Source organism: Elaeis guineensis, chromosome 2 (genome assembly GCF_000442705.2).
Source record: "Elaeis guineensis isolate ETL-2024a chromosome 2, EG11, whole genome shotgun sequence".
NCBI classification, from domain to species: Eukaryota; Viridiplantae; Streptophyta; class Magnoliopsida; order Arecales; family Arecaceae; genus Elaeis; species Elaeis guineensis.
In genome coordinates this window covers 114177466-114198973 of record NC_025994.2, presented here as the reverse complement: position 1 = coordinate 114198973, position 21508 = coordinate 114177466, and the positions used below count along the sequence as shown (strand labels likewise).

The following is a 21508-nucleotide window of genomic DNA, read 5'->3' as shown; positions in this document are numbered from 1 at the left end:
AGCTCCGACTCACTGGGAGACGAGTGATGATGTCCGAGCCAATATTCCCATTTTACCCTCAACGGAACCGGAGCCTAAGCCAGTCGCTGGAAAACCTGGGGAGGCGAGGCAGCTAATCTTTGCTACTCTAAAGCCCGAAAGGGTATAATCGTAGTTATGGAAAAAGTCAAGGGTTCTCTTAGTGACGAAAGATCTCTATAAAGAGGAACGGTAGCCTCAGTACTCCTGGTCCTAACGCTGGCTCCCGGCTCCCATCTTTCTCTCCGCTGCTCTCTCTCTCTGTAGGGGCGATGCAGAGCGGCCATGGAGGTCCTATGTTTCAAACCCTTCGTTAGGGTTTCCGCCGCCCACCTCTCCAGAAACCCTAAGACCACACCCTCCCACTTTAATCCCTGTGCCACTCCCCATTCCAAACCCTCGCCCCCCTCATTCTCCTTCGTCGCCCCTCCAAGAAAACCCCGGTCACTCAAAACCCTAGAAACGTCACCCGATGCCACCTCCATCACCCCCTTCTGCTTCCTCCTTCCAATCTTCCACTCATTCGGGGGCTTCGTCCTCTCTCGGGCGCCAAAGATTCGATCTTGGCTTAAAGGTGGCCTTGACGAAGGGATGTGTGGGAATGATTTGCTATGTTGTGGAGGGATTGGGATGATGCTGATGAGTACCACGGCGATGTTGTCGAAGGCCCAGGTCAGCCCTTTTTTGTGGACGCTGGCCGGGAACCCAACTTTTGTGTCGGGGCTTGTGGCGTGGGCGCTGGCACAGACTATAAAGATGCTCTTGAACTTCTTTGTGGAGCGGAGGTGGGACTTCAGGATGCTGTTTAGTTCTGGAGGGATGCCATCGTCGCACTCGGCGCTGTGTATGGCGCTCACTGCGTCGGTGGGCATGTGCCATGGAGCATCAGACTCGTTATTTCCTGTATGCCTTGGTTTCAGCCTCATTGTTATGTATGATGCGATTGGGGTGCGGAGGCATGCTGGGATGCAGGCTGAGGTGAGGAAATCTTGCCTTCTTTCTTTAGTTTCTTTTTCTTTTTTTTTCTTTTTCCAATTTTGTTTGTTTTATCTGTCGATTTATTACTTCTCAAACTTAAGCAAGAATTGATTTCACTGCAGAACATAGGCTGGTAGTTATTAGGAAGGAAGAAAAAAGAGGAGAAAAATATGGGCTAATGAACTAGTATAATGGGAGTACCAAATTGTCAAGAAAAGCCACCAAAGAAAAGGGATCTTTTACCAAATGCATTTTTTGGATTGGATGACAAGATTTACTAGACATGCTTTTGGTGGAGTTTTCATATTATGTGTCAAAGATAAATGATGTTAATAAAGTGAAATTTAATGGTGGAATTCCCTAGGTTGGGAATATGATTACTGAAGGATAGATCTTCAAGAAATATGGGCCTACAATAATAGGGGGAGGAAAGAGAATATAGATGTAGGTCACCTTATGGGCATTATAGGTGAGGCGAATCTGATGTTTAGAAAGATTATAAAATTAAGAAAAAATGAGGAGGAAGTTATGAAATTGTGGAATGAAGATTCTATAATGGGAACTCATTTAGATGATTATATACATAAAAATGTTGTGGATATACCACCGATTCATTTAGATAACAAAAAGATAATAATCTAAGAAGGATGTTGGAAAGCAAGGACTTCGGCATGGGATGAAATTTCAGCAGGGTTCTTTAATGCTTCAGGGGAGGCTTGTCTTTGTTTATTATTTATTTTTTTTTTCACTTGACAAAATTTAAAGGTGAAAAAAAAGAAGAAACTAGCAATATTAGTAATGATATAATTAGCAATATTAGTGATGATATAATGAGTCCATTAAGGCCAAAACATGAGCGTAATGGTTGATGGTGTTTAGTTTGGTGCATCATCCTTTGTTAAATGTTGGGTCTACCCATCACATGACCTTTGTTACTTCCATCATCGGAATATGTTTCATTACCTCTTTGTCTTATTAAATTTACAAATGTTGGTTGTTTGACAATCAATTTGTATGTATGAATTGGGTGTCATCCTGGTTGCCTTTTGCTGAGCAACCAGGGGTTTTGGATTCAATTTAGTGGTGCATGTTCAAATATCTGGATTTGAATAATTAGAGTCCATTGGATCTCTCCCTTTGTCTCAAAATGAAGAAGACATGCTCTTCTTCTACCATGGACATAGTCCATTAGTTGCTTTCCACTTTACTCTTTAATTTACGTTCATGCACTTTAATCTTTCATTTATGTCCATTACCTATTTTATGCAAACATAGATGTAAGCTAGAGATAATCTAGGAGGATAACTAGATTTGATGTAAACCATTTTGGCTACTATGGAAAGGATTGGATAGGGTCTGAGAGCGAGGTCCACCCTATCAAAAAGCAGAGTCTCACACAAAATTCTGGAGGCTTAACTTGTCTGTATGGTATCCAATTGAGGTGCTCTTTTTTTGAAATTGGATAACTTTTTGAGCCCTTTGATGTGGTACTACCCTGTAAGAATATGTTGCACATAGCAATTGGGGCTAAATTTTATTTTTGGGGCCATGAAACGGCCAATCATAGCAAAATACTCCTTTTCAAGAAAGACTTTTTCATCATGCATATCTTCCAATCTGTGAATACATCTATGGATTGTGGTTTTTTTATGATTATTTGCACCATTCATATGTATGTTGGAAAAGTTGTAACATTTTTGAATTAAAAGAGAAATTTGACTTCAATTGTGCGAGGGTAAACCTTGTACAAATAGAGGCCTAATAACTCAGTTTTTGTTATTCATTAATGAAAGAAAAGAGGACCTAGGTCTTACTTTAGCCAATTCTCCTATCTTCTAAATTTTTGCTAAAGTGATTTGGGTCGAGTAGGTTGAAGGATTCTTCCCACTCTCCAATCAGATCAAAAGAGTAGGATAAGGGTAGAGTTGGGGGCCTGTATCTTCCGATCCCTCTTTGCATGTTAATCCTCTTACCATGTCTCTCTTTCATGCCTAGTGGTGGCTGGGGATGAGTCGAGCTTTGCCTAGCATTTTGGATTAATTTCATTTGGCATTTGTTTCACCGTCTAATCTTTCTTTTCATGTTAATCCTTGTGCTATGCATCCCTTTCACGCCGAATGGTGGTTGAGGCTGAGTCAAAGTCTGCCTAGCATTTTGTATTAATTTTATTTGCCCAATTTGAGAGCAACCTGACTTGCAAACATGTCAGAATTGTTTAATTTGAACTGGCTACTAGACTGAGCTGCATGACATGGCAGTCCTGCCCCCACCTACCATACAGTCTTAATGTTGAATGTTGCTAGTTTGGGGCCCAAACATGGAAAACCTTGCTTCTTATTTCATCCATGAACATCATAATGCTAAAAAAAGCTAGCGAGAGAAAACTGAAAATAAAGTCTAGGATGTAACTTGAGTCTAATATCCTGTTAAAGTCCTTGGCTCTTACCAAAGAGGATGGAGGGACTTGGAGTTTCAGACCTGGCCAAGAAAGCTATGGTACTCGATCTTTGGTACCTAGGTTTATTAGGGAGTTCGATAGATGAGAAGAGAGAAGAAAGGTTGGTCTTTAAGGGTCGGAATTGTAGTCGCTATCCCAATGACATAACATTAGTAATCACCTAGTGAAGAGGATCTAGTGGAAAAAGGTTCAAAGCCATGGTGGGAGTTGGACTTGGGTTCAGGATACCGAGAAGAGAGTCCAGAAGAAGAGGTTATATGTTCAAGATGCAATGATAGCATATATTTTCAAGATGGTTTTGATAAATGCATCACCTTTTCTTGATAGATAAAATCATATGTCCATCTCTTTTCTGAAACATGGCATATATATATATATATATATATATAGACAGATAGAGACACAGAGAGACAAAGTATCCATGGAAGTAGTTATATATTTATGAAAAGGGACTTTACATTTATGACATTGACTAATAACAGGTAATTGCTTTGATTTATGACCCATTTGTTTAAGACTTTGGGGGGGGACTTCTGAACTGAACCTGATTTTTTAAAAAATCCGATGCCAACAGAAACAAACAAGGTCAGGTTGTTGAGCTGGATCGAAACTGTCATGCCTCTTTGTGCCACTGCTTTATCATCTTCTTATTGACTGTGGTGTTGTCTTGACCATATCTTATTTACCTTCCCTTGGACACTGCTATAGTCAAGAGCTTTGGGTGAAATCTTGTGAAGGTGTTTTTGATGTTAATGCTTTTTATTTTACTTTGTGTTCCACCAATTTTGTTGCTAACCATGGTGTCTTGTTGAATTTCTTATCATGCATTTGACTATTTCAAATTCTTAGCGAAGATTGTGAGATTCAACTGATTGTGATACAATACATGATCCTATATATCTGTGATGTTTATCTTGTGAAAGATATGCTTTCATGCAATTTTAATGAAGCTATAGTCAGTGCATTAGAGTGGCCTATAGATCGATCTGAATTCTGAACAGGATGGAAGAAAGATCTGGAGTATGGTACATGGTTTGCTGGTTTTAGAACTGGACTAGAATGTTAGAGGGAAGAGGAAAGAAAAGAAAATTGGAGTCCCTAACAAAGTTTAACAAATTAATCATAGGACATTGCTTCAAGTCAATGGTTTGAAAATCATACAAAACATTAGAGACAAGCCACACAGTACTTTAGCTATGAAATGACATTATTTCAAGGATTTTTGATAAGGTTTAACTCCATAAGATAAATATGTATGCTTTTATCTGAAATAATTTAAAACACTCGATTTGATTTTGACATCAAGGATCCTACATATTCACCTGAGAAATCTGTTGCATAAATCATCAAGGTACTTTCTTATCTAGAATTTGCAAGCTCTGACTGTGAGCATCTTTGTAGGTTGATAAATTTTCTTAGATCTCTTAGTGATCTTCTTCTTTCAGAACAGACATATTATTTCAGAAAGAAATCCTGAAGATGATAGTTCTTTTATAGGACATTGCTTTGAGAAAACACAGTAATCTTGTTGATATAGAGGAAATAAGAAAAAATTGACGTTTATGGCTGTGAAATTCAAAATCCTGAAGATAATAGTTCTCTTTTTTGTTGTCCGTTGGCATATAAAAATCCTTATGTTTCGGAATAAATATATTATTTCAAAAAGAGAAGTGTTAATAGAACAGCTGTTTTGTGACTGTCCATTGTGGGATGTCTCTGATGGTGGTAAATGTCTTTAATGGTGTTAAAGTGTTGTCCAGGATTTTATAAAGAATTCTTGACAAGTGACAATCATTTTATACTCTTATATTATATTTAGGAAACATTCATATAAATATATGTATATGCGTATGTACGCACGCTTGTGTGCATGTGTGTGATATTTTGAATTTCATAGGTAAGGTTAGTATGCCACAAGTCTGTGTTGAAGCATGAATCTGTTTATGTCATGCATATCCACACGTATGCATATCTATGCATGTGTATATATGTATATGTTTGTGCATCTCCATGTGCATTTGATTGTTGAACTTTTATATTATTGCTTTAACAGTTACTTTGATATGATTTCCTGATTCCAAATATGGTAAATTTCAAAACTGCTAAATCCATAGGTACTTAATAAGATCATTGAGGACTTGTTTCAAGGGCATCCTATCAGTGAAAGAAAGCTTAAGGAGCTTCTAGGTCACACTCCATCACAAGTCATTGCTGGGGCTCTTCTAGGCATCTTGGTTGCTTGTGTTTGCTGCCAAGGATATGTTTTTGCCATTTAAGTTGATTCTTCAGGTACTTAAAAGGCATATTCATCCTCAACAAAATTTTGTATGTGGTTACATTCTAATTCGAAGTCCTTCATTTGTTTAATCTGTGCTGGGGCAAAGTATGTGGTTACATTTAATTCACTGATTTCCTTGATGTTTTATGTGGTGATGGTTGCTAGAGTTGGGAAAATTTAGAGTTGAGAAAGCCAAATATAACAGTGAGTAGCATGGTGGTGTTTATTACAATATTAATTCTACAGTATAATCATGTTGGCATGTAATCCTCACTTTTCTTTGCCGTAAACTATCTTATATGTGAGGGAAAATTGGGTTGTCTTGCATTTTATTGAATGTTATGTAGAATGCCATCCAGAAATCTACACATGGGATGTACATCCATATATTCATGGCACTGACCTACATTGCAGCGTGTAGGTGTATGTGCTTCAGCATGCTCAAATTTTAATGGCACTGATCTATTAGCTTGTTTTACAATGTTGTTCATTGATATGTCATTTGCCTATGTATCTTACTCCCTTTGCTTGTATGCAAGTATCTTTAATCAAATATAAAGTTTCTTATATATTTTACTTTATACTTCTTATTGTTTGATTAATTTAGTATTTTTTCTGGATGTTGTGTCATGTGCTCCATTTGTGTCGATGGTTCACATGTTTAGGTGCTAACTTTACCAGCAAGCAATATGAGTCTTTGTTGGTAATTGAGGTGTAAGATTGGGTTAGATGGTGTGTGAGCATTCTAGACATGTCTGTTCTCCACCAGATCGGTTAAAAGACATATCTATTCTCCAGTAGAAAGCTAGTAGGCCAAACATAAGAATATAACTCTATATTTTTTCTTAGCATGCAAATGGAGCATCAGCTTGGTGTATTTTGATGCATTTACTACATTAACCCCAAACCTCCAAGGGCACAAGCATTATGTTTTAATCATAACACTACACATGGAGGATGTATATATCCATGGTGCTTGACTCTGGGACATTGAAGAGAATTTGCACTGCTGAAGAGTGTTGGACCACATAACAAAGTCAGGTGAAAATTCTGAGAAAGATGAGGCAATAACAATGTAGCAGCATATTGGTGATGGTGAATGGAAGGCCACCAATCTTAGTGTATCTACAAGCTCATCAAACCAAGGTTATTACCATTGGAATTTTCTTAAAGTAGATCAATAATAACCGCACATCAAAGGTGCAAAATCAAAATTAAAAATTGTAATGTTCTGCTTCAGCCTTCCATTGTAAAAAGTGGTATATTTTTCTTTTTTAAGGTCTGGTACTAGAGTTGAGCTTAACATGGTATGATGTGTGAACTGCTGAAAAATTACTTGATTGCAAGGCAATTAAGCAAACTCAAAGCTCATACCATGGGGAAGGTATGGAAAATTTCATTCCATGCTGCTCAACATTGTAAGGGGGATGCCATGCTCGCTTGGTATGGGCAGGATGCAAGGACTCACACCCCTAAGTTGTGCATGGCGGTCTGTGCAGTTCATGCTATTTGAGGGAAAATGCTAAACTTGTTTGCAGCTGCTAGATTGATTCCTTTCGGTTGGACTGGATTTAAGTCAATCTAACAGGATTGATCATGGTGGGTTGGCACCTCAACTAAGAGGACCTCATAAGGTTCTAGCGGGAGCAAAGTTTTTAGAGTAGAAGCAGCAGGAAGAAATAGACAAGTGGGCTGTCTTCTATTCTACTAGCTTTCAACAAATAGGGGGGCATACATCAAGGAAGGAGGTAAAAAGGAAATGCTGTTCACATCCTAGGTAAAGAACCATCAAAGTAGGTCAGACCTTCACTTTGAGGGGTTGCAGACATGGTGCGGCGATGGAACATGAGATCAAATTGAATCTCCACTAACGAGGGATGCTTTGTCTATCGAGCAATAGTATGGATTGCCAGATTGCAAGTCGGACCTCAACTCCTAGCGTTTGGACTTGATCTATTAAAAGGCAATAATGCCTGGTTGAAGATATTGTAGTAGTCAATGTGCTTCGAAAGCCTCTTCTTTCCTTTTCCTCTTGTTTTTATAGGTTCTGTTTAAAGATATTGTATTAAATTCACAATCTCCACCTGATAATGCTTGGGTTGTTTGGCAGTTGCTTGGCCTAGTAGCGGGCTTGTCAATCATCACATGATTGGTCCTCATAGCTTCCTATTTGACCCATGTTGGGAGCTGAAGAGATGTGGTTCACTTTACCAAGCATGCTTGTTGTCCTTTTTCAGGTTCTTAATGACACATGGTTCACTCATCACGCATGCATCAGTTGTGCATTAAATGGATAAAGAGTTTGGACCACATTAGATTTATGTATCTTGCCATGTTACACCATGCTGACCTTTGGGAACTGGCATGAAATGACCATGTTTAGCTTCCAATTGGTCTATGTTGGAAGCTGAACTTACATGGTTCATGGCATCTATGCATGCTTGTTAGCCTATGCAGGGACTTGAGGAGATGCGGTCGCCAACCATGCATGTGCCTGCTCACGTTAGATGAGTAAGGACATCGCATCAAGGCCATTTATCCGGCCACAGTTCATTGTGCTGATTTTGAGGTAAAAGGCATATCAAGACATTGATACAAATCAGCATATCATTCATTTTTCCAGGCATGTGGTCAGGCATGTGATTGCTGCGAGACAGCCCACGACAAGCATGGATGTGGCATATGGTACTTTAAGCCTTAGGTGAAGAGAGTCAAGTTATTTTCTCTTAAACAATGATGTGCGCCTTGGACTTGCATGTGGTCAGTTTGATCTCCAGAAATATAAATTTCCAGCAGAAAAAATAAAATGCATGGAAAAGACGTACAGAATTCTGGGCTCTTGCCATTAATGGGGTGAAAAAATAGTTCAAAGATCTAATGGTTGTTTTGTGGAAGACAAGCAGTTCACTACTGATGCCTGTTTAACAGCCCCCCACCTTAAGGGTGGCAATGAGTCGGATATTGGTCGGGTTGACCAATACCCATATCCATCCTATCAGGAAAAAAATCCATACCCATACCTGTCCCATACCTTTATCGGATCGGGTGGGGTCGGACAAAATAGAGATACAAGGACAAGTCGGGTCGGGTATACTTGAAATCCATCTGCCAATCTTCCGATAAAAAATCCCAAGCCCCTCCGATCTCCAATCAAAAAGAAGCGAGAAGCAAAAAAAATGATCAATCTATGTGGGAAAAGTCTTACCTTAATCGGGTGGGAGGCTGAAGGCTTGGAGCGGCTGAATAGGGAAGCTTAGAGATGGCTAGGGTTTTGTCGGAACCATGGATACCACCCTCTCCTCTGCCGCCTAGCTGACGGTCCTGTTGGCCCCCAGATCGATACCCCCAGTCGATGATGCTTGATCCGATGAAGCAGCAAACGGAACCCTAGCTGCCCCTCCCCTAAGCGAACGGTCCCGAACTCTCGATCTCGCTTCCTTTCCATCGCCGGCACCCTCCTTGTCCACCATTTAGCCCCTACAAGCACTAGCAAGCTCTTGTTGCTTCCTCTCCACCGTCGGCACCTTCCTCATCCACCACGAAGCCCTCCTCGGGCCGCCGCTAGGGTTTGGCCCTTGGGTGTTGGGGTTTGGGGGTGGGGATGGGGGAGGGGGAGTGGGGACCCGAGCTAGGTGTGTTTTGGTAGTTGGGTTTTATTTAAATGAGAGAGATGTTTTTTTAAACAAGAGAGAGAGATATTATTGGGGCGGTTTTGGGGCATACTATTATCCGTATCCGATCTGAACCCGCTTCGTGTATTTTTTTTCTAGAACCCATACCTGCCTCGCCTCTTAGTCATGTCAGGTTAGGAGAAAATGCCATCCCTCCCCCCCAACCAAAAAAAAATGCATGAGAGGTGAGGAATAAGGATAGATGGATCTCTAGGGCTGGGTTGCTAACAGGATCAATAATATATTTCCAATAGCTTGGTAGTAATGTATCCAAGAAATAAGGTCTATGTTTGTAGAATTTTAAAAAAAAAAAGGAATTTAGAAGAGGAGTCAAGAGTGAGAAAATAGATAGAAATAAAAGAGAGGGAGAGGGAGAAACAAGGATATAAGTCCACCCTCTAGTTCAATTCCTACGGATCAGTTTGCGTGAATTCAACGATGAGAATTTTGGCAACTTATTCAAGGTAAATGAGTCATCAAAATGGTCACCATGGTCAATATTTGTAAACATTTGGAAGCGATAAGCAACTAGGTTTCTATGCTAAACCATGCATGGTTATGATCAGCCACATTATTATGGTTGATATAGTGACAAAAGTTCTAACATGCCCTTTTCTGACTCATGGTTTGCTTCTTTGTTTCTTTCTTTTATTTCGTATAATAAATTTTGTTTTACTGGACAACCAAATGATCAGGTTCTACCTGGAGTTCAATTGCGGCACTAAAATGAGATATTTTCGTATCAGATCTAATTTCTACCTATCAGTTTTATATCATGACTCGTTCATAATGACAGAATCTTATGTAATTTGATTAGATGAGAAATAGTATATTACATGACCTGTATGACTGGATCTTTTGATGTGGTAACACAGTCCTAACATTCCTTGTACCAATTTGGATGCGTCATTGACATTAATTGTGGGTTATCACGTAATGCACATTATTTGGGATTTGATAAATCAATCATGTTGTGGCCAAGAATGTTGTTACTTTGAAGGCCTCACTTGGGGGAAGCTAGATTTATCATGTTCAAGACCCTCTCCTAGGAAACTGAAAAGGAAGGATTTTCTTACTGGATAGTACTGGTCCGTACCAGATGTATGATGCCACACTGGTTAACTGGTACCTGATGTGCCATCATACCTAGTGTTGGTATCAAGGGACGTTCTGTACCAAAACTAGGTAGGAGTGTGTCAGTTGGGTACCAGTGTGGGTATCGAAAATGGTAGTTAAAACCTTGCTGAAAAGAGTTGCTGATAAGGGAGGAAAAAATAACAACAGGAAAGATGAACAAAGAAAAAATACCACGAAGAAATTTGAATGACAGACAATAACCGAGCATATGTTATGCTAAGTTACCAGTGGTGCATATATGATCCTTTCTGCTGAATATTGCGCATGTGATGATCGCATGCAATCTCACTGCTATTGCTTCTAATAGGACTTATTTTCATAATATTAGTATCTTAAAATTATTGTTTGCCACCTGTTTCCTGTCAGCTTCTGTATCGAGGTACCGAAGGATGCTCAGTTAGCCAGATGAAGGGAACATAGGCAGATGGCATGTGATTATAGGACAAGTAGGCAGCAATTTCTGCCACATAATCCTGTTCGACTGGGTATTTTCCAATATCTTATGAGAATCCTCTTCTTTGTCAGCCCGGTAACAGATCTGTGTCCCTGTCCATTGCTTCATTTCTTGCACTCATATGTACAACTTGTTATCCTGACAGATTACTAATTTTTTTAAGTCTGTACTGGCTCTACAATTATGTCACGTGTACTCTTGAAATTTGATATTTATTTTTGTACATGTTCTTTTTAAATGGGTAGGGAATTTAGACCGCTCAATTTTATTAAGAGAAGAAGAAAACACAAGACAGCCCTTGAGGGGAGGGGAAAGTCTTAAGGATTACATAATTTCTCTTGGATTTTTTAGGAACTAGGGAGATGGTTATGTTTGTACCAAAAGGGACCAGCTCCAATAATTTTGTCGCATATTCATCCCAGCATTCTTCTGCATGTTCATCATGTAACCATCATCTTTACAAAATATTTGGCATGGCCCGCCCAACATTTGATTTCACAGAATTTGAGTTTCCACAAATAGGTAACTAGTTGCAGACGCCTCATTTCCAAACCTTGAAGGCAAATCAGATCAGCCTATCACATCAGATGCTGCCTTGATGACTCAGCTGTACATGATTGATCCAAAGTTCAACCTCTTTGCATGAATAAGAAACCTTGAAGCATCAGTTTCCTTTCCATGAAGATAGTTTTCGTTGTCTTTTAATTGCCTTGGAGCATCAAAATGTTGTTTAGCATATTTTTCTCTACTGCTTCTAGGGTTGCCAAAATATTTAAAGTATCTGAAAGAATCAGTGCAATGTGAGTAGCTTTTCCTAGTTTGCCTGTTGTTGATATCTTATTGTTATACTGTCTCAGGTTGTAAAAAACCTGAAGATCGGGTTCTCCAAGAGTTCATCTGCGTATTGAGAATTCCTCAGATCCATATGAGAATTGTTGGGTCACCGTAAAATTTATGTCGAGAATTCTAGTCATTAGCAGGAGAAGAATTTATGTGTTTCCTTTGTGGATAACTCATTTGTGTTTGCTATTTCATCCATCAATTTTCTGGCAGTGGCTTTCATATTCGCCTTTTATTGTAGTGTCACTTCGCTTCTTGCATTCTTCGTCTCTTCTCGACCGCAAAAATGACCGCTTATATTATGTCCCGGTAGCTGATGGCCTGGAATTGTATCCGTGTATAACATATTGAGGCAATCTCCCTTTCTACTTGAATCTATCCGCTATAGGTGTTTGGCTTCATGGGTTATTGCATGGTGCACTAGTCCTGATTAAAATTTTTATTACTGGTTCTCGATGAAACATCAGCCAGAAGTATGACGATTGAAACCCATTTTTCTTTCTGAAAATCTTTTGATACTTGGTCATGAGTGGATGGCAAAAAGCCTTGTTTGTTCTGAATGAGAAGCCTAACAGGGACGTGGGCTGACTTTTTATGCGGTAGGCTTTCTTACAGGAAAAGAAGCAAAACAAGTATTGATCGTTTAGTGCACGGCTGTCATCTTAAAGTCAGCACAGCACGGCATTAAGCACCCATTATGATGTAGTGGATTTGATGCTTCTGCCTCCACTATTGGCATGAATGCACGTACCCAATTTTGCTGATTGAGACTGGGGCTACCAAAATTATTTCACCAGAAATTGTGGCTCGTTTTATGTCTGAGGGGAAGGCTCGTGGAGAGAGCTGGCCGGCTCGGCCTGGGCTAGGTCCAGTCAAAAAATGGGATAGCAAATAGCTAGCCCAGTCTAATTCTTTAAGGGTCATGGGTTGGGTCGGGTCAGCCCATCAAAATATTAAAAAAAAAATTGAAGCGGTCGTCGATGTCGCGGCCGGATCGGAGAGCCTGGAGCAAAAGAGAGAAGGGGGCGTACTGCATATCTTGCGATTGGATTTGGAGACAGTGGTATCGATGATGAGGAGGAAGGAGAGGAGACAGCGGTACCAGGAGGGGAGGCACTATTGCAGCAGCCGCACTAGGCAGAGATCAGATCAAATGTGGTGAGAGGGCATTGCTGCAGCCGGATCTAACTCGGAAGTGGCGGCGCCGGCTACGAGGAGGAGTGGGGTTTGATTTCTGAGAGACCAGAGATGTTGGATGGGGCATCTATCGGAGGAAAGGATCTTAATTTTTGTGACTGGATTTGGAGGTGGTGGTGCCGGCGACGAGGAGGAGGGGGGATTTGAGAGCTCAGAGGCCGACGGTTGGATGGGGGGCATGAGACGGAGATTGATTAATCGAGATTCGAGAGCCAAAAGGAGAAAAGAGGAACTGGCGGTTGTCCAATGGCAGCGGCGATGGGGAATAGTCGAATAGTAAAAAAAATAAATAAAGATTTTTTAAAATTTTTTTAAATTTTTTTTTGACCCAACTGGGCTAGTTTGATCCAATCCATCTCAGCCTTTGGGCTGATATGGGGCGGGTCAAAAAGTCCGATTGATGTTTTTGTTATTAATATGGCAGCTCAGCCCACCCTATTTATAGGGTTGGCTTGGATCGGTTCCGTGGCCAAGTCTATTTTAACAGCTCAGTGGACCGTGTCAAAGATCTCAAATATATCTTTCACCTGTTGTTTTCAGAATTTTGTTTCATTCCTTAGCGGCAAACGCCCTACATCTATCACGTCCTTTTAGTTGCCTGTTAATTTCAGAATCACCCTTGCCTATCAATGTCTGATTAGTTTTGAAATATATTCAGCTTTTACTGGTTGATGCGATTGAATCCAGCATAAAGCCTTATTGGTAATGTAACACTTATAGTTCATTAGTCATGATCATTGCGCCCCTCAGAACTATAATATCTTGTTGCCACAATGAAGTCTTAATTCCTGGATACTATTTGAAGGAAGGTCATTGAGGGGTTCTCTGGTCGCAGAGTTTATTAGATTTTATTGAGTCAGGACACAACAACATTGGAAGTTGAAAGCAAAACCTCCTCCACGTGGTGAGAAGTTGCAGCCACCATTCAGTGATGATATGGTTAAATTTCATATCACAACCAACAAGCACCTTGATAATCATCACTGCCTTTGGAATTCTCTGGTTTCCCTTGTTCACCACAATAAATCTGGAAGACCCCATCCTATCTGAAGCAACAGTTGTAGCCTTCTCGTTTCGTTCCTATTGGAGTCCATTTAGTATTTTGCCTTCTTGTTTCTGTTTTAATACAGAATCTGTAATCTGATTGTCTGACTCTACCGCACTTTCCTTTCATTTAATCTTTCATATCCTGTATGTACTTTTGCCTCTTTCTATATTGAAAGACAGATGGCTCGTCGAGTGCTTTACCTAATTAATTTTAAAAAAAAATATTTATAAAAATAATTTAATATTTAACTTATTTATCGGATTAATGCAAAAGGGATGAAACACTATTTTGAATGGCATTTTATCATCGCCACGTCACCTATCTTTTTCTCCATTTTCCACGTAGACGACGTCAAAAAAAAAAAAATCATATTATTTGATGATTTTAATTTTTTTTCAAAAAAAATAAAAAAATAAAAAAATAAAAAAATAAAAATTATAATTTTAAATTTATGAAAAAAATAAAAATTATAATTTTGATAAAAATAAAAATTATCATTTCAGATTAGTATCCCCATTTCAAATTATCTTTTTAAAAAATATCTAAAAAAAATTATTATAAAAAAATTTAAAATACCATAAAAAAAGAATTGAAAAGAAATAGAAATTATAATTCTAAATTTTAAGAAAATAAAAATTTTAATTTTAATTCAAATAAAAATCATCATTTCAAATTACAATCTCTTTTTCAAATTATTTTTTTTAAAAATACATAAAAGAAGAAAAAATGAGAAAAAAATAAAAATTATAATTTTGAATGAATTTTAAAAATAAAAATTCAAATTTTAATTCAAATAAAAAGATAATTTTAAATTATTTTCTCTATTTAAAATTAATTTTTTTTAAAAAATATCTAAAAAATCTTAAAAAATTTAAAAAATAAAAAATATCATTAAAAAAATGAGAAAGAAATGAGAAAAAAATAAAAATTATAATTTTAAATTTAAAAAATAAAAATTTTAATTTTAATTCAAATAAAAAACATCATTTCAAATTATTTTTTTCATTTCAAATTAATTTTTTTAAAAAAAGATGTTCAAAAAAATAAAAAATTAAAAAAATAAAAATATCATAAAAAATTTAAAAATTTAAAAAAATAAGAAAAAAATAAAAATTATAATTTTAAATTAAAAAAATAAAATGTTTAATTTTAATTAAAATAAAAGACATCATTTCAAATTACTTTTTCTATTTCAAATTAATTTATTTAAAAAATATTTCAAACAAATAAAAAAATAATAAAAATGAAAAAAAATTAAAATTAAAATTTTAAATTATGAAAAAAATTAAAATTAAAATTTAAATTCAAGAAAAATAAAAGAAAAAAATGCCATAAAAAGTGAAGAAAGAGAAAAAAATGTGAAAAAAAATAAAAATTATAAATTAAAATTTAAAAAAAATAAAAATTTTAACTTTAATTCAAATAAAAAATATCATTTCAAATTACTTTCTCCATTTCAAATTATTTTTTAAAAAAATATTTGAAAAAAAATTGGTGTAAAAAAATAAAAAACACCATAAAAAAAGAAAAAAGGGAAAAGAATTGAATTGAAAAAAAATAAAAATTGTAATTCTAATTCAAAAATAAAAATTATAATTTTGACTTTAAAAAAATAAAATTTCTAATTATAATTCAAATAAAAAAATGGTAAAAAATAAAAATTATAATTATAAATTTTTAAAAAAAATTAACTTTAATTCAAATAAAAAATTATCATTTCAAATTACTATCTCCATTTTAAATTAATTTTACTTATTAAAAAATTACATAAAAATAACTAAAAAATTAAAAAAATTAAAAAAAATTATAAAAAAATAAAAAAAATGAAAGAAAATGCCAAAGGGAATGGTGTTTTTGAAAACGCCAATCTTTTTGGTTTGAAGCATAAAATCCATCTTTTCTCTCTTCTTCGATGTTTCTCCGACATTTTCTCCTCTCCGACGGCAGGCTTCCGACGGTGATGAGCTCCCTCCTCTCTCTTTCCTCGTCCTCTCTCTCTCTCTTCTCTCCCTCTTCCTCTCTCTCTCCCTCTTTTTCCTTGGCCGTCGGTGACAGGGTCGGCGCTCTTCCTCTCTCTCTCCCTCTTCTCTCCCTTTTCCTCTCTCTCTCCCTCTTTTTCCTTGGTTGCTGGCGACAAAGCCGGCGGCGGGCCCATGCGCCCTGACGGCGGCCCCCGCGGCGAGCCCCGGCCCTCCCCTTCTCTTGGCCGCCCCCCTCCTCTCCCTCTTCCTCTCTCTCTCCCTCTTTTTCCTTGGCCGCCGGCGACAGACGGCCAGCGGCGGGCCTGCATGCCCCGATGACGGCCCTGACAGTGACCCCCCGCGGCGGGCCCTGGCCCTCCCTTTTTCTTGGCCGGCCCCCTCTTCCTCTCTCTCTCCCTCTTCTCTCCCTCTTCCTCTCTCTCTCCCTCTTTTTCTTTGACCGCCGGCGACAGACGGCCGTACGATGCGCATCATCAGATAATGTTCAAAATTGTAAATGGAGGCTTCATGCTGCATTATTGAAAAAATATGAATATTTTTAAATTATAAAATATGAGGGTCCTCACATTTGTTTGTTTACGGGATTGAGTCGAGACCACAAACATGTCAGTGGAAGGATGATTGGCATACTAGTCTGACATATTGTTGAGAAAGATCTCGGTATTAAAGTTGAAGCTATTGTGGCAACCGTTAATGATCAATTTCAATATACAGTGTCATACAGAAAAGCATGGTGTGGAAAGCAGAAGGTATTGGTTGATATTTATGGAGAATGGGAGCCGTCTTATGCTAAATTACTCTATTATATGGCTGCACTTCAACATGCAAATCTCGGTACAGTTGTTTCATGGATTTTTTTTCAAACTGTGAATTCCAATATTCGAGTTTTAAATTATATTTTCTGGACTTTCAAACCATCTTTCCAAGATTTTACGCACTGTCGTCCTGTAATCAGCATTGATGACATGCACTTGTATGAAAAGTTTAAAGGTAAGATGTTAATTGCAACAGGAATTGATGCAGAGAATGGGATATTTCTATTAGCATATGCAATTGTGGATGAGGAGACGACTGCAAGTTAGAGTTAGTTTCTTTTCCAGCTCAGAACACATATCGTCAAAGATAGAAATAGAATATGCTTAATTTCTGACAGGTATCCAGGTATATTAAATACCATTGCAGATGAGTCTATTGGATGGAGTCCATCACGTGCCTATCATCGATACTGCTTAAGATATATCTGTAGTAATTTCAACACTCATTTTAAAAATGTGCAGCTGAAAAGAGCAGTATGGCAAGTAGGAAGCACTCATCAAGTTCGCAAGTTCAACTTTATCATGGGTAGGATTAGAATAGTGAATGAAGAGACTTGAAGCTGGTTGTCCGAGATAGAAAATGAGAAGTGGATGTTGGCACATGATGATATCTTGCGTTATGGTGTCTTAACTACAAATTTGTCGGAGATTTTTAACAATATTTTACGAGGAGTTAGAAATGTGCCAATTACAGCTTGTGTTCAAATGATATTTTATCGTCTTGTGAAATACTTCAATACGAGGCATGTCCAAGCCTTGAGATATGTAGAGGAGAATCCAAATAATTTTTTTACTCCTTATGTTGTAATTAAGATTGCTGAAGATCAAGTTAAAGCTAACCAGCACCGAGTAATAGCATTCAACCTTCAAAGAGGTATATATGAAGTGCTTACGTGGAGAGCAAGCGCAGGATTACGAGGTGGAGAAAATTTTCATACTATTACTTTAGCTGAAAGAAAATGTTCTTGTGAAAAGTGGAATATGTACAAATATCCATGTTCACACGTTTTAGCTGTGTGTCAAGAAATTGCTGTACATTTTAGTGATTTTATGAATGATGCATATACAATTACAGCATATATGAATGCTTGGAGCGGAATCCATTACCACATGAAGATTATTGGATGCATACACATATGTTTAAATGTATTCCTGATCATCATTGTTTGAGATCCAAGCAGAAAGGTAGATCAAAGTCAACAAGACTACGAAATGAGATGGATGATAGACAAATAAAAAGTAAGAACCACTGTGGCATTTGTAAGGAACAGGGTCATGACCACCACTGCCGTCCTAGGATACTTTAACACACTTCAACTTCAAGCAGTGGAAGAAATTAAAGGCTCCGAAGATGTATTTTTGTTATTATTTTATGTATTTCTGTGAGATTGTATTTGAATATACGTGTTTAATATCCTGAGATGAACTGAATTTTGTGTTTAAGTTGTATTGTGTGACAATATTGTGTTTAAAATATATTTCTCATAAAATAAATGACTATTATATTTTTTATTTTTTAATACACTTATGATAATATCATTATTTTAGATTCATTAGCGTATCATGGCTTACGATCTGCGGTATCTCGATCCTCGAGACAGCAGTATTCTTACATTGTAAGAGCACCATCGATCACAGACTATTTTAGATGACAGCGTAAGCATTCCACTCCTATTTACTATTTAATTTTTTTTTTAAAAATTATATATATTATGTAATTATTATATTTTATTGCAGGAGTCCAGACACCTTCGTCTACGACGATCCGATACTGACTTCTGGAGGACAGAGGACATTCCACATAGAGTGCTGGATTATTTACGATATCTTAGATTTTATGGAGTATATCGGATTGGTCGTGTACAAATGGATGTTGGTTTTATTACTGCTTGGCTTGAGAGATGGCGTTCAGAGACACACATTTCATCTTTCATTTGGTGAGGCAACTATCACTTTACAGGATGTCAACATCCTTACTAGACTACCAGTTGATGGCGATCCAGTTACCAGAGTTGATCCCACACTTACCATTCTAGAGTGGCAGGCTTTGTGCTTGCGATTGCTAGGGTTCGAGTCCGACGTATACTTTTTCGATCATTCATGACTCAAGATTGAGTGTTTGGATGATCGTTATCGATATTTTCATATTGCGGATGATGCACCAGAGGAGATGGTGCAGCAGTATGTTAGGAGTCAGGTGCTGCGATTATTAGGTGGTATTCTATTATCTGATACTTCATCGAATAAGATGAAGTTGATGTTTGTGCCATTATTAGAGGATTTAGACTTCGCTCGTAGACTCAATTGAGGCAGTGCAGTAGCTTGCTTGTACAGAGCTATGTGTCGGGATTCTTATGCTGATCGGAGCGAGATTGATGGTTATCTTGTATTATTACAGATATGTGAATTAAAAATTTTTATTTTTAATATTCAATTATATTTCAAACATTGGATATATCATGTATGATTTTTTTAAAATTTACAGATTTAGGTATAGGAGTGTATACCGACTATCAGTCCATTACGACGACGGTTGCTCGAGATGCCATTAGAGCAGCATGATCCTGATGTTCCATTAAGACTAGACGGATCATTGGGATATAGATATAAAATATTATTTTTTTTATTTGAAACTTACTGTTTTAAATTTGATAAAATTTATTTAACATGAGTAGATTGTGAAACAGATGGAACATTGCATTCAACGTTCATCACGTATCGATGAGAGTGGCACGGATTTATAGGTGCCAGTTGGATACATTAGTTGATACATATAGACGGATAAATTTTAAATTTTTTACAAATATCATTTTACAGTATTCATAATCTATTAAAATTTTAGCTTATTAATTTTTTTTATTTTAACTCCATCAGTTCTTGTGGGAGCCATATATAGATGAGATATTGGCTATATTATCGCAGATGTGTACAGTTGGACATGACATATGGACTGCTAGGATGTTACTTATTTGTTTTGATATGGTAGAGTGGCATCTTTTCGATCGTGTTCTGCAGTAGTTTGGTCAGATTCAGGACATCCCAGAGCAGTTTGATACCAGCTAGAGACTTTATCATATTAATCGACGAGGGAGAGCTCGTATTGACTGGTGTATCAGACATGCAAAATACATCGATATTTGAGATGCATGTCGAGATCACATTGTTCATGGTGATCTCATTTTGAGAGACCGTTCATATACCGATGATTACATGACTTGATTTTTTAGCATTACAATGCGAGTCATTGGACAGCCTCGGTATGCAGTTTCTGGATACGAGGACGAGAGTTCTGCTGTGCGTCTTTTGGTAAGATTACGAAAATTAATTTATGTTGTTTGTGTTATATTTTTATTTTATATTTTATAGTATATTGACTGTTTTATTTTTATTTTGTAGACTGATTTTATGTCGGATCTTATGTTGGACGCTCGTCATACTTTATCTACGACTGATGAGGATGAATGGATTCGGATACCGCGTGAGATAGAGAGAACAAGTTTTGGAATATTGATGGCGATTGGTGTTGATTCATATAGCTGTGCGCCTTGGTATGGAGCAGCCGATACGCCAGATATGAGATATACGTCATCACCATATGTTCTACATATGCCATCACTGCATATTCCGCAGATATCATTACTAAATACTGCACAGATGCCACCACCTTTTGATCCACATATGGCAGCGCTTTCTTCTTCCTACATCCCTTAGATGACATCATCAGGTACCAGTTGGCCACATGAGTATGATACTTTCTTTTCAGTCTCATCCGTGTATCCAGATGAGAGGGTTGAGCGGGTCGCTTAATCCGTAGATGATCCGACAGCATCAGTTATTCCTGAGCAGCATGACCAGCAAACCTCCTCTACTGATATAGGGGAGGAGCCATCACAGCAGGAGCAGGAGCAGCCATTTTCTGAGAAGGTCCAAGCGACCACAGGCACCACAACGTCCTTGTGGGACTTAGTCTTTTTTAGATTTGTACTTAATATTTTTGAAACTTTTATTATACTATTTTTTATACGCTTGATATTTTTATTCTATTTAATATTATTAATTATTGATTTTATTTTATATTATTTAATTTTAAATGATCAGATATTATGCTTTGTGGATATGGATACACATACTATAATGTGTCTTAGAACATTAGGAGAGAAAAAATTAAGGGCTATAGAAATTATAACGTAAATAATAATAATATATCGAATAATTTATTTATGAGATGAATCAGATCGCACTGGTACATCTCGATCTGGTACGGACATGAACAGTTATATATGGTGCGGTATGAAAAAAAAATTAATTAATTTGAAATAGAGAAAGTAATTTGAAATGATGTTTCTTATTTAAATTAAAATTAGAATTTTTATTTTTTTAAATTTAAAATTATAATTTTTACTTTTTTTATATTTTTTTATCATTTTTTTATGATCTTTTTTTATTTTTTTAATTTTTAAAGATTTTTTTGAGATATTTTTTTAAAAAAATTAATTTTAAATTAAAAAAATAATTTGAATTTATGTTTTTTATTTGAATTAATATTTGAATTTTTATTTTTTCAAAATTTAAAATTATAATTTTTATTTTTTTTCATTTTTTACTTCTTTGTTTGGAATATTTAAAAAAAAA

At 36.9% G+C, this 21508-nt stretch overlaps 1 protein-coding gene across 6 annotated transcripts; it reads left to right on the top strand.

Moving 5' to 3' along the window:
• The first annotated feature begins 217 nt into the window (after positions 1–217).
• LOC105042688 (uncharacterized) lies at positions 218–12046 on the top strand. Of its 6 annotated transcripts, XR_003800929.2 has the most exons (4): positions 218–996; positions 5569–5743; positions 5898–5936; positions 10907–11217. XR_003800929.2 is itself a non-coding variant. In XM_029264667.2 (3 exons), the coding sequence occupies exons 1-2, from the start codon at positions 304–306 to the stop codon at positions 5728–5730; spliced, it is 855 nt and encodes a 284-aa protein (XP_029120500.1). In that variant the 5' UTR covers positions 218–303; the 3' UTR covers positions 5731–5743; positions 11852–12046. The 6 variants fall into 6 exon arrangements, 3 of the variants coding, with proteins under 3 accessions (XP_029120500.1, XP_073108939.1, XP_010918287.1); XR_831573.4 differs by lacking the exons at positions 5569–5743; positions 5898–5936 and adding an exon at positions 11852–12046 and having other exon boundaries at positions 10907–11025; XR_002164142.3 differs by lacking the exons at positions 5569–5743; positions 5898–5936 and adding an exon at positions 11852–12046 and having other exon boundaries at positions 10907–11069.
• Positions 12047–21508: the final 9462 nt, after the last annotated feature.

Excerpts from the sequence above, each read along its gene's own strand:
- LOC105042688 (XM_029264667.2), top strand. The coding sequence starts at position 304 with ATGGAGGTCCTATGTTTCAAACCCTTCGTTAGGGTTTCCGCCGCCCAC. Across the intron at positions 997-5,568 it reads ATGCTGGGATGCAGGCTGAG|GTACTTAATAAGATCATTGA; the intron begins GTGAGGAAATCT and ends CTAAATCCATAG.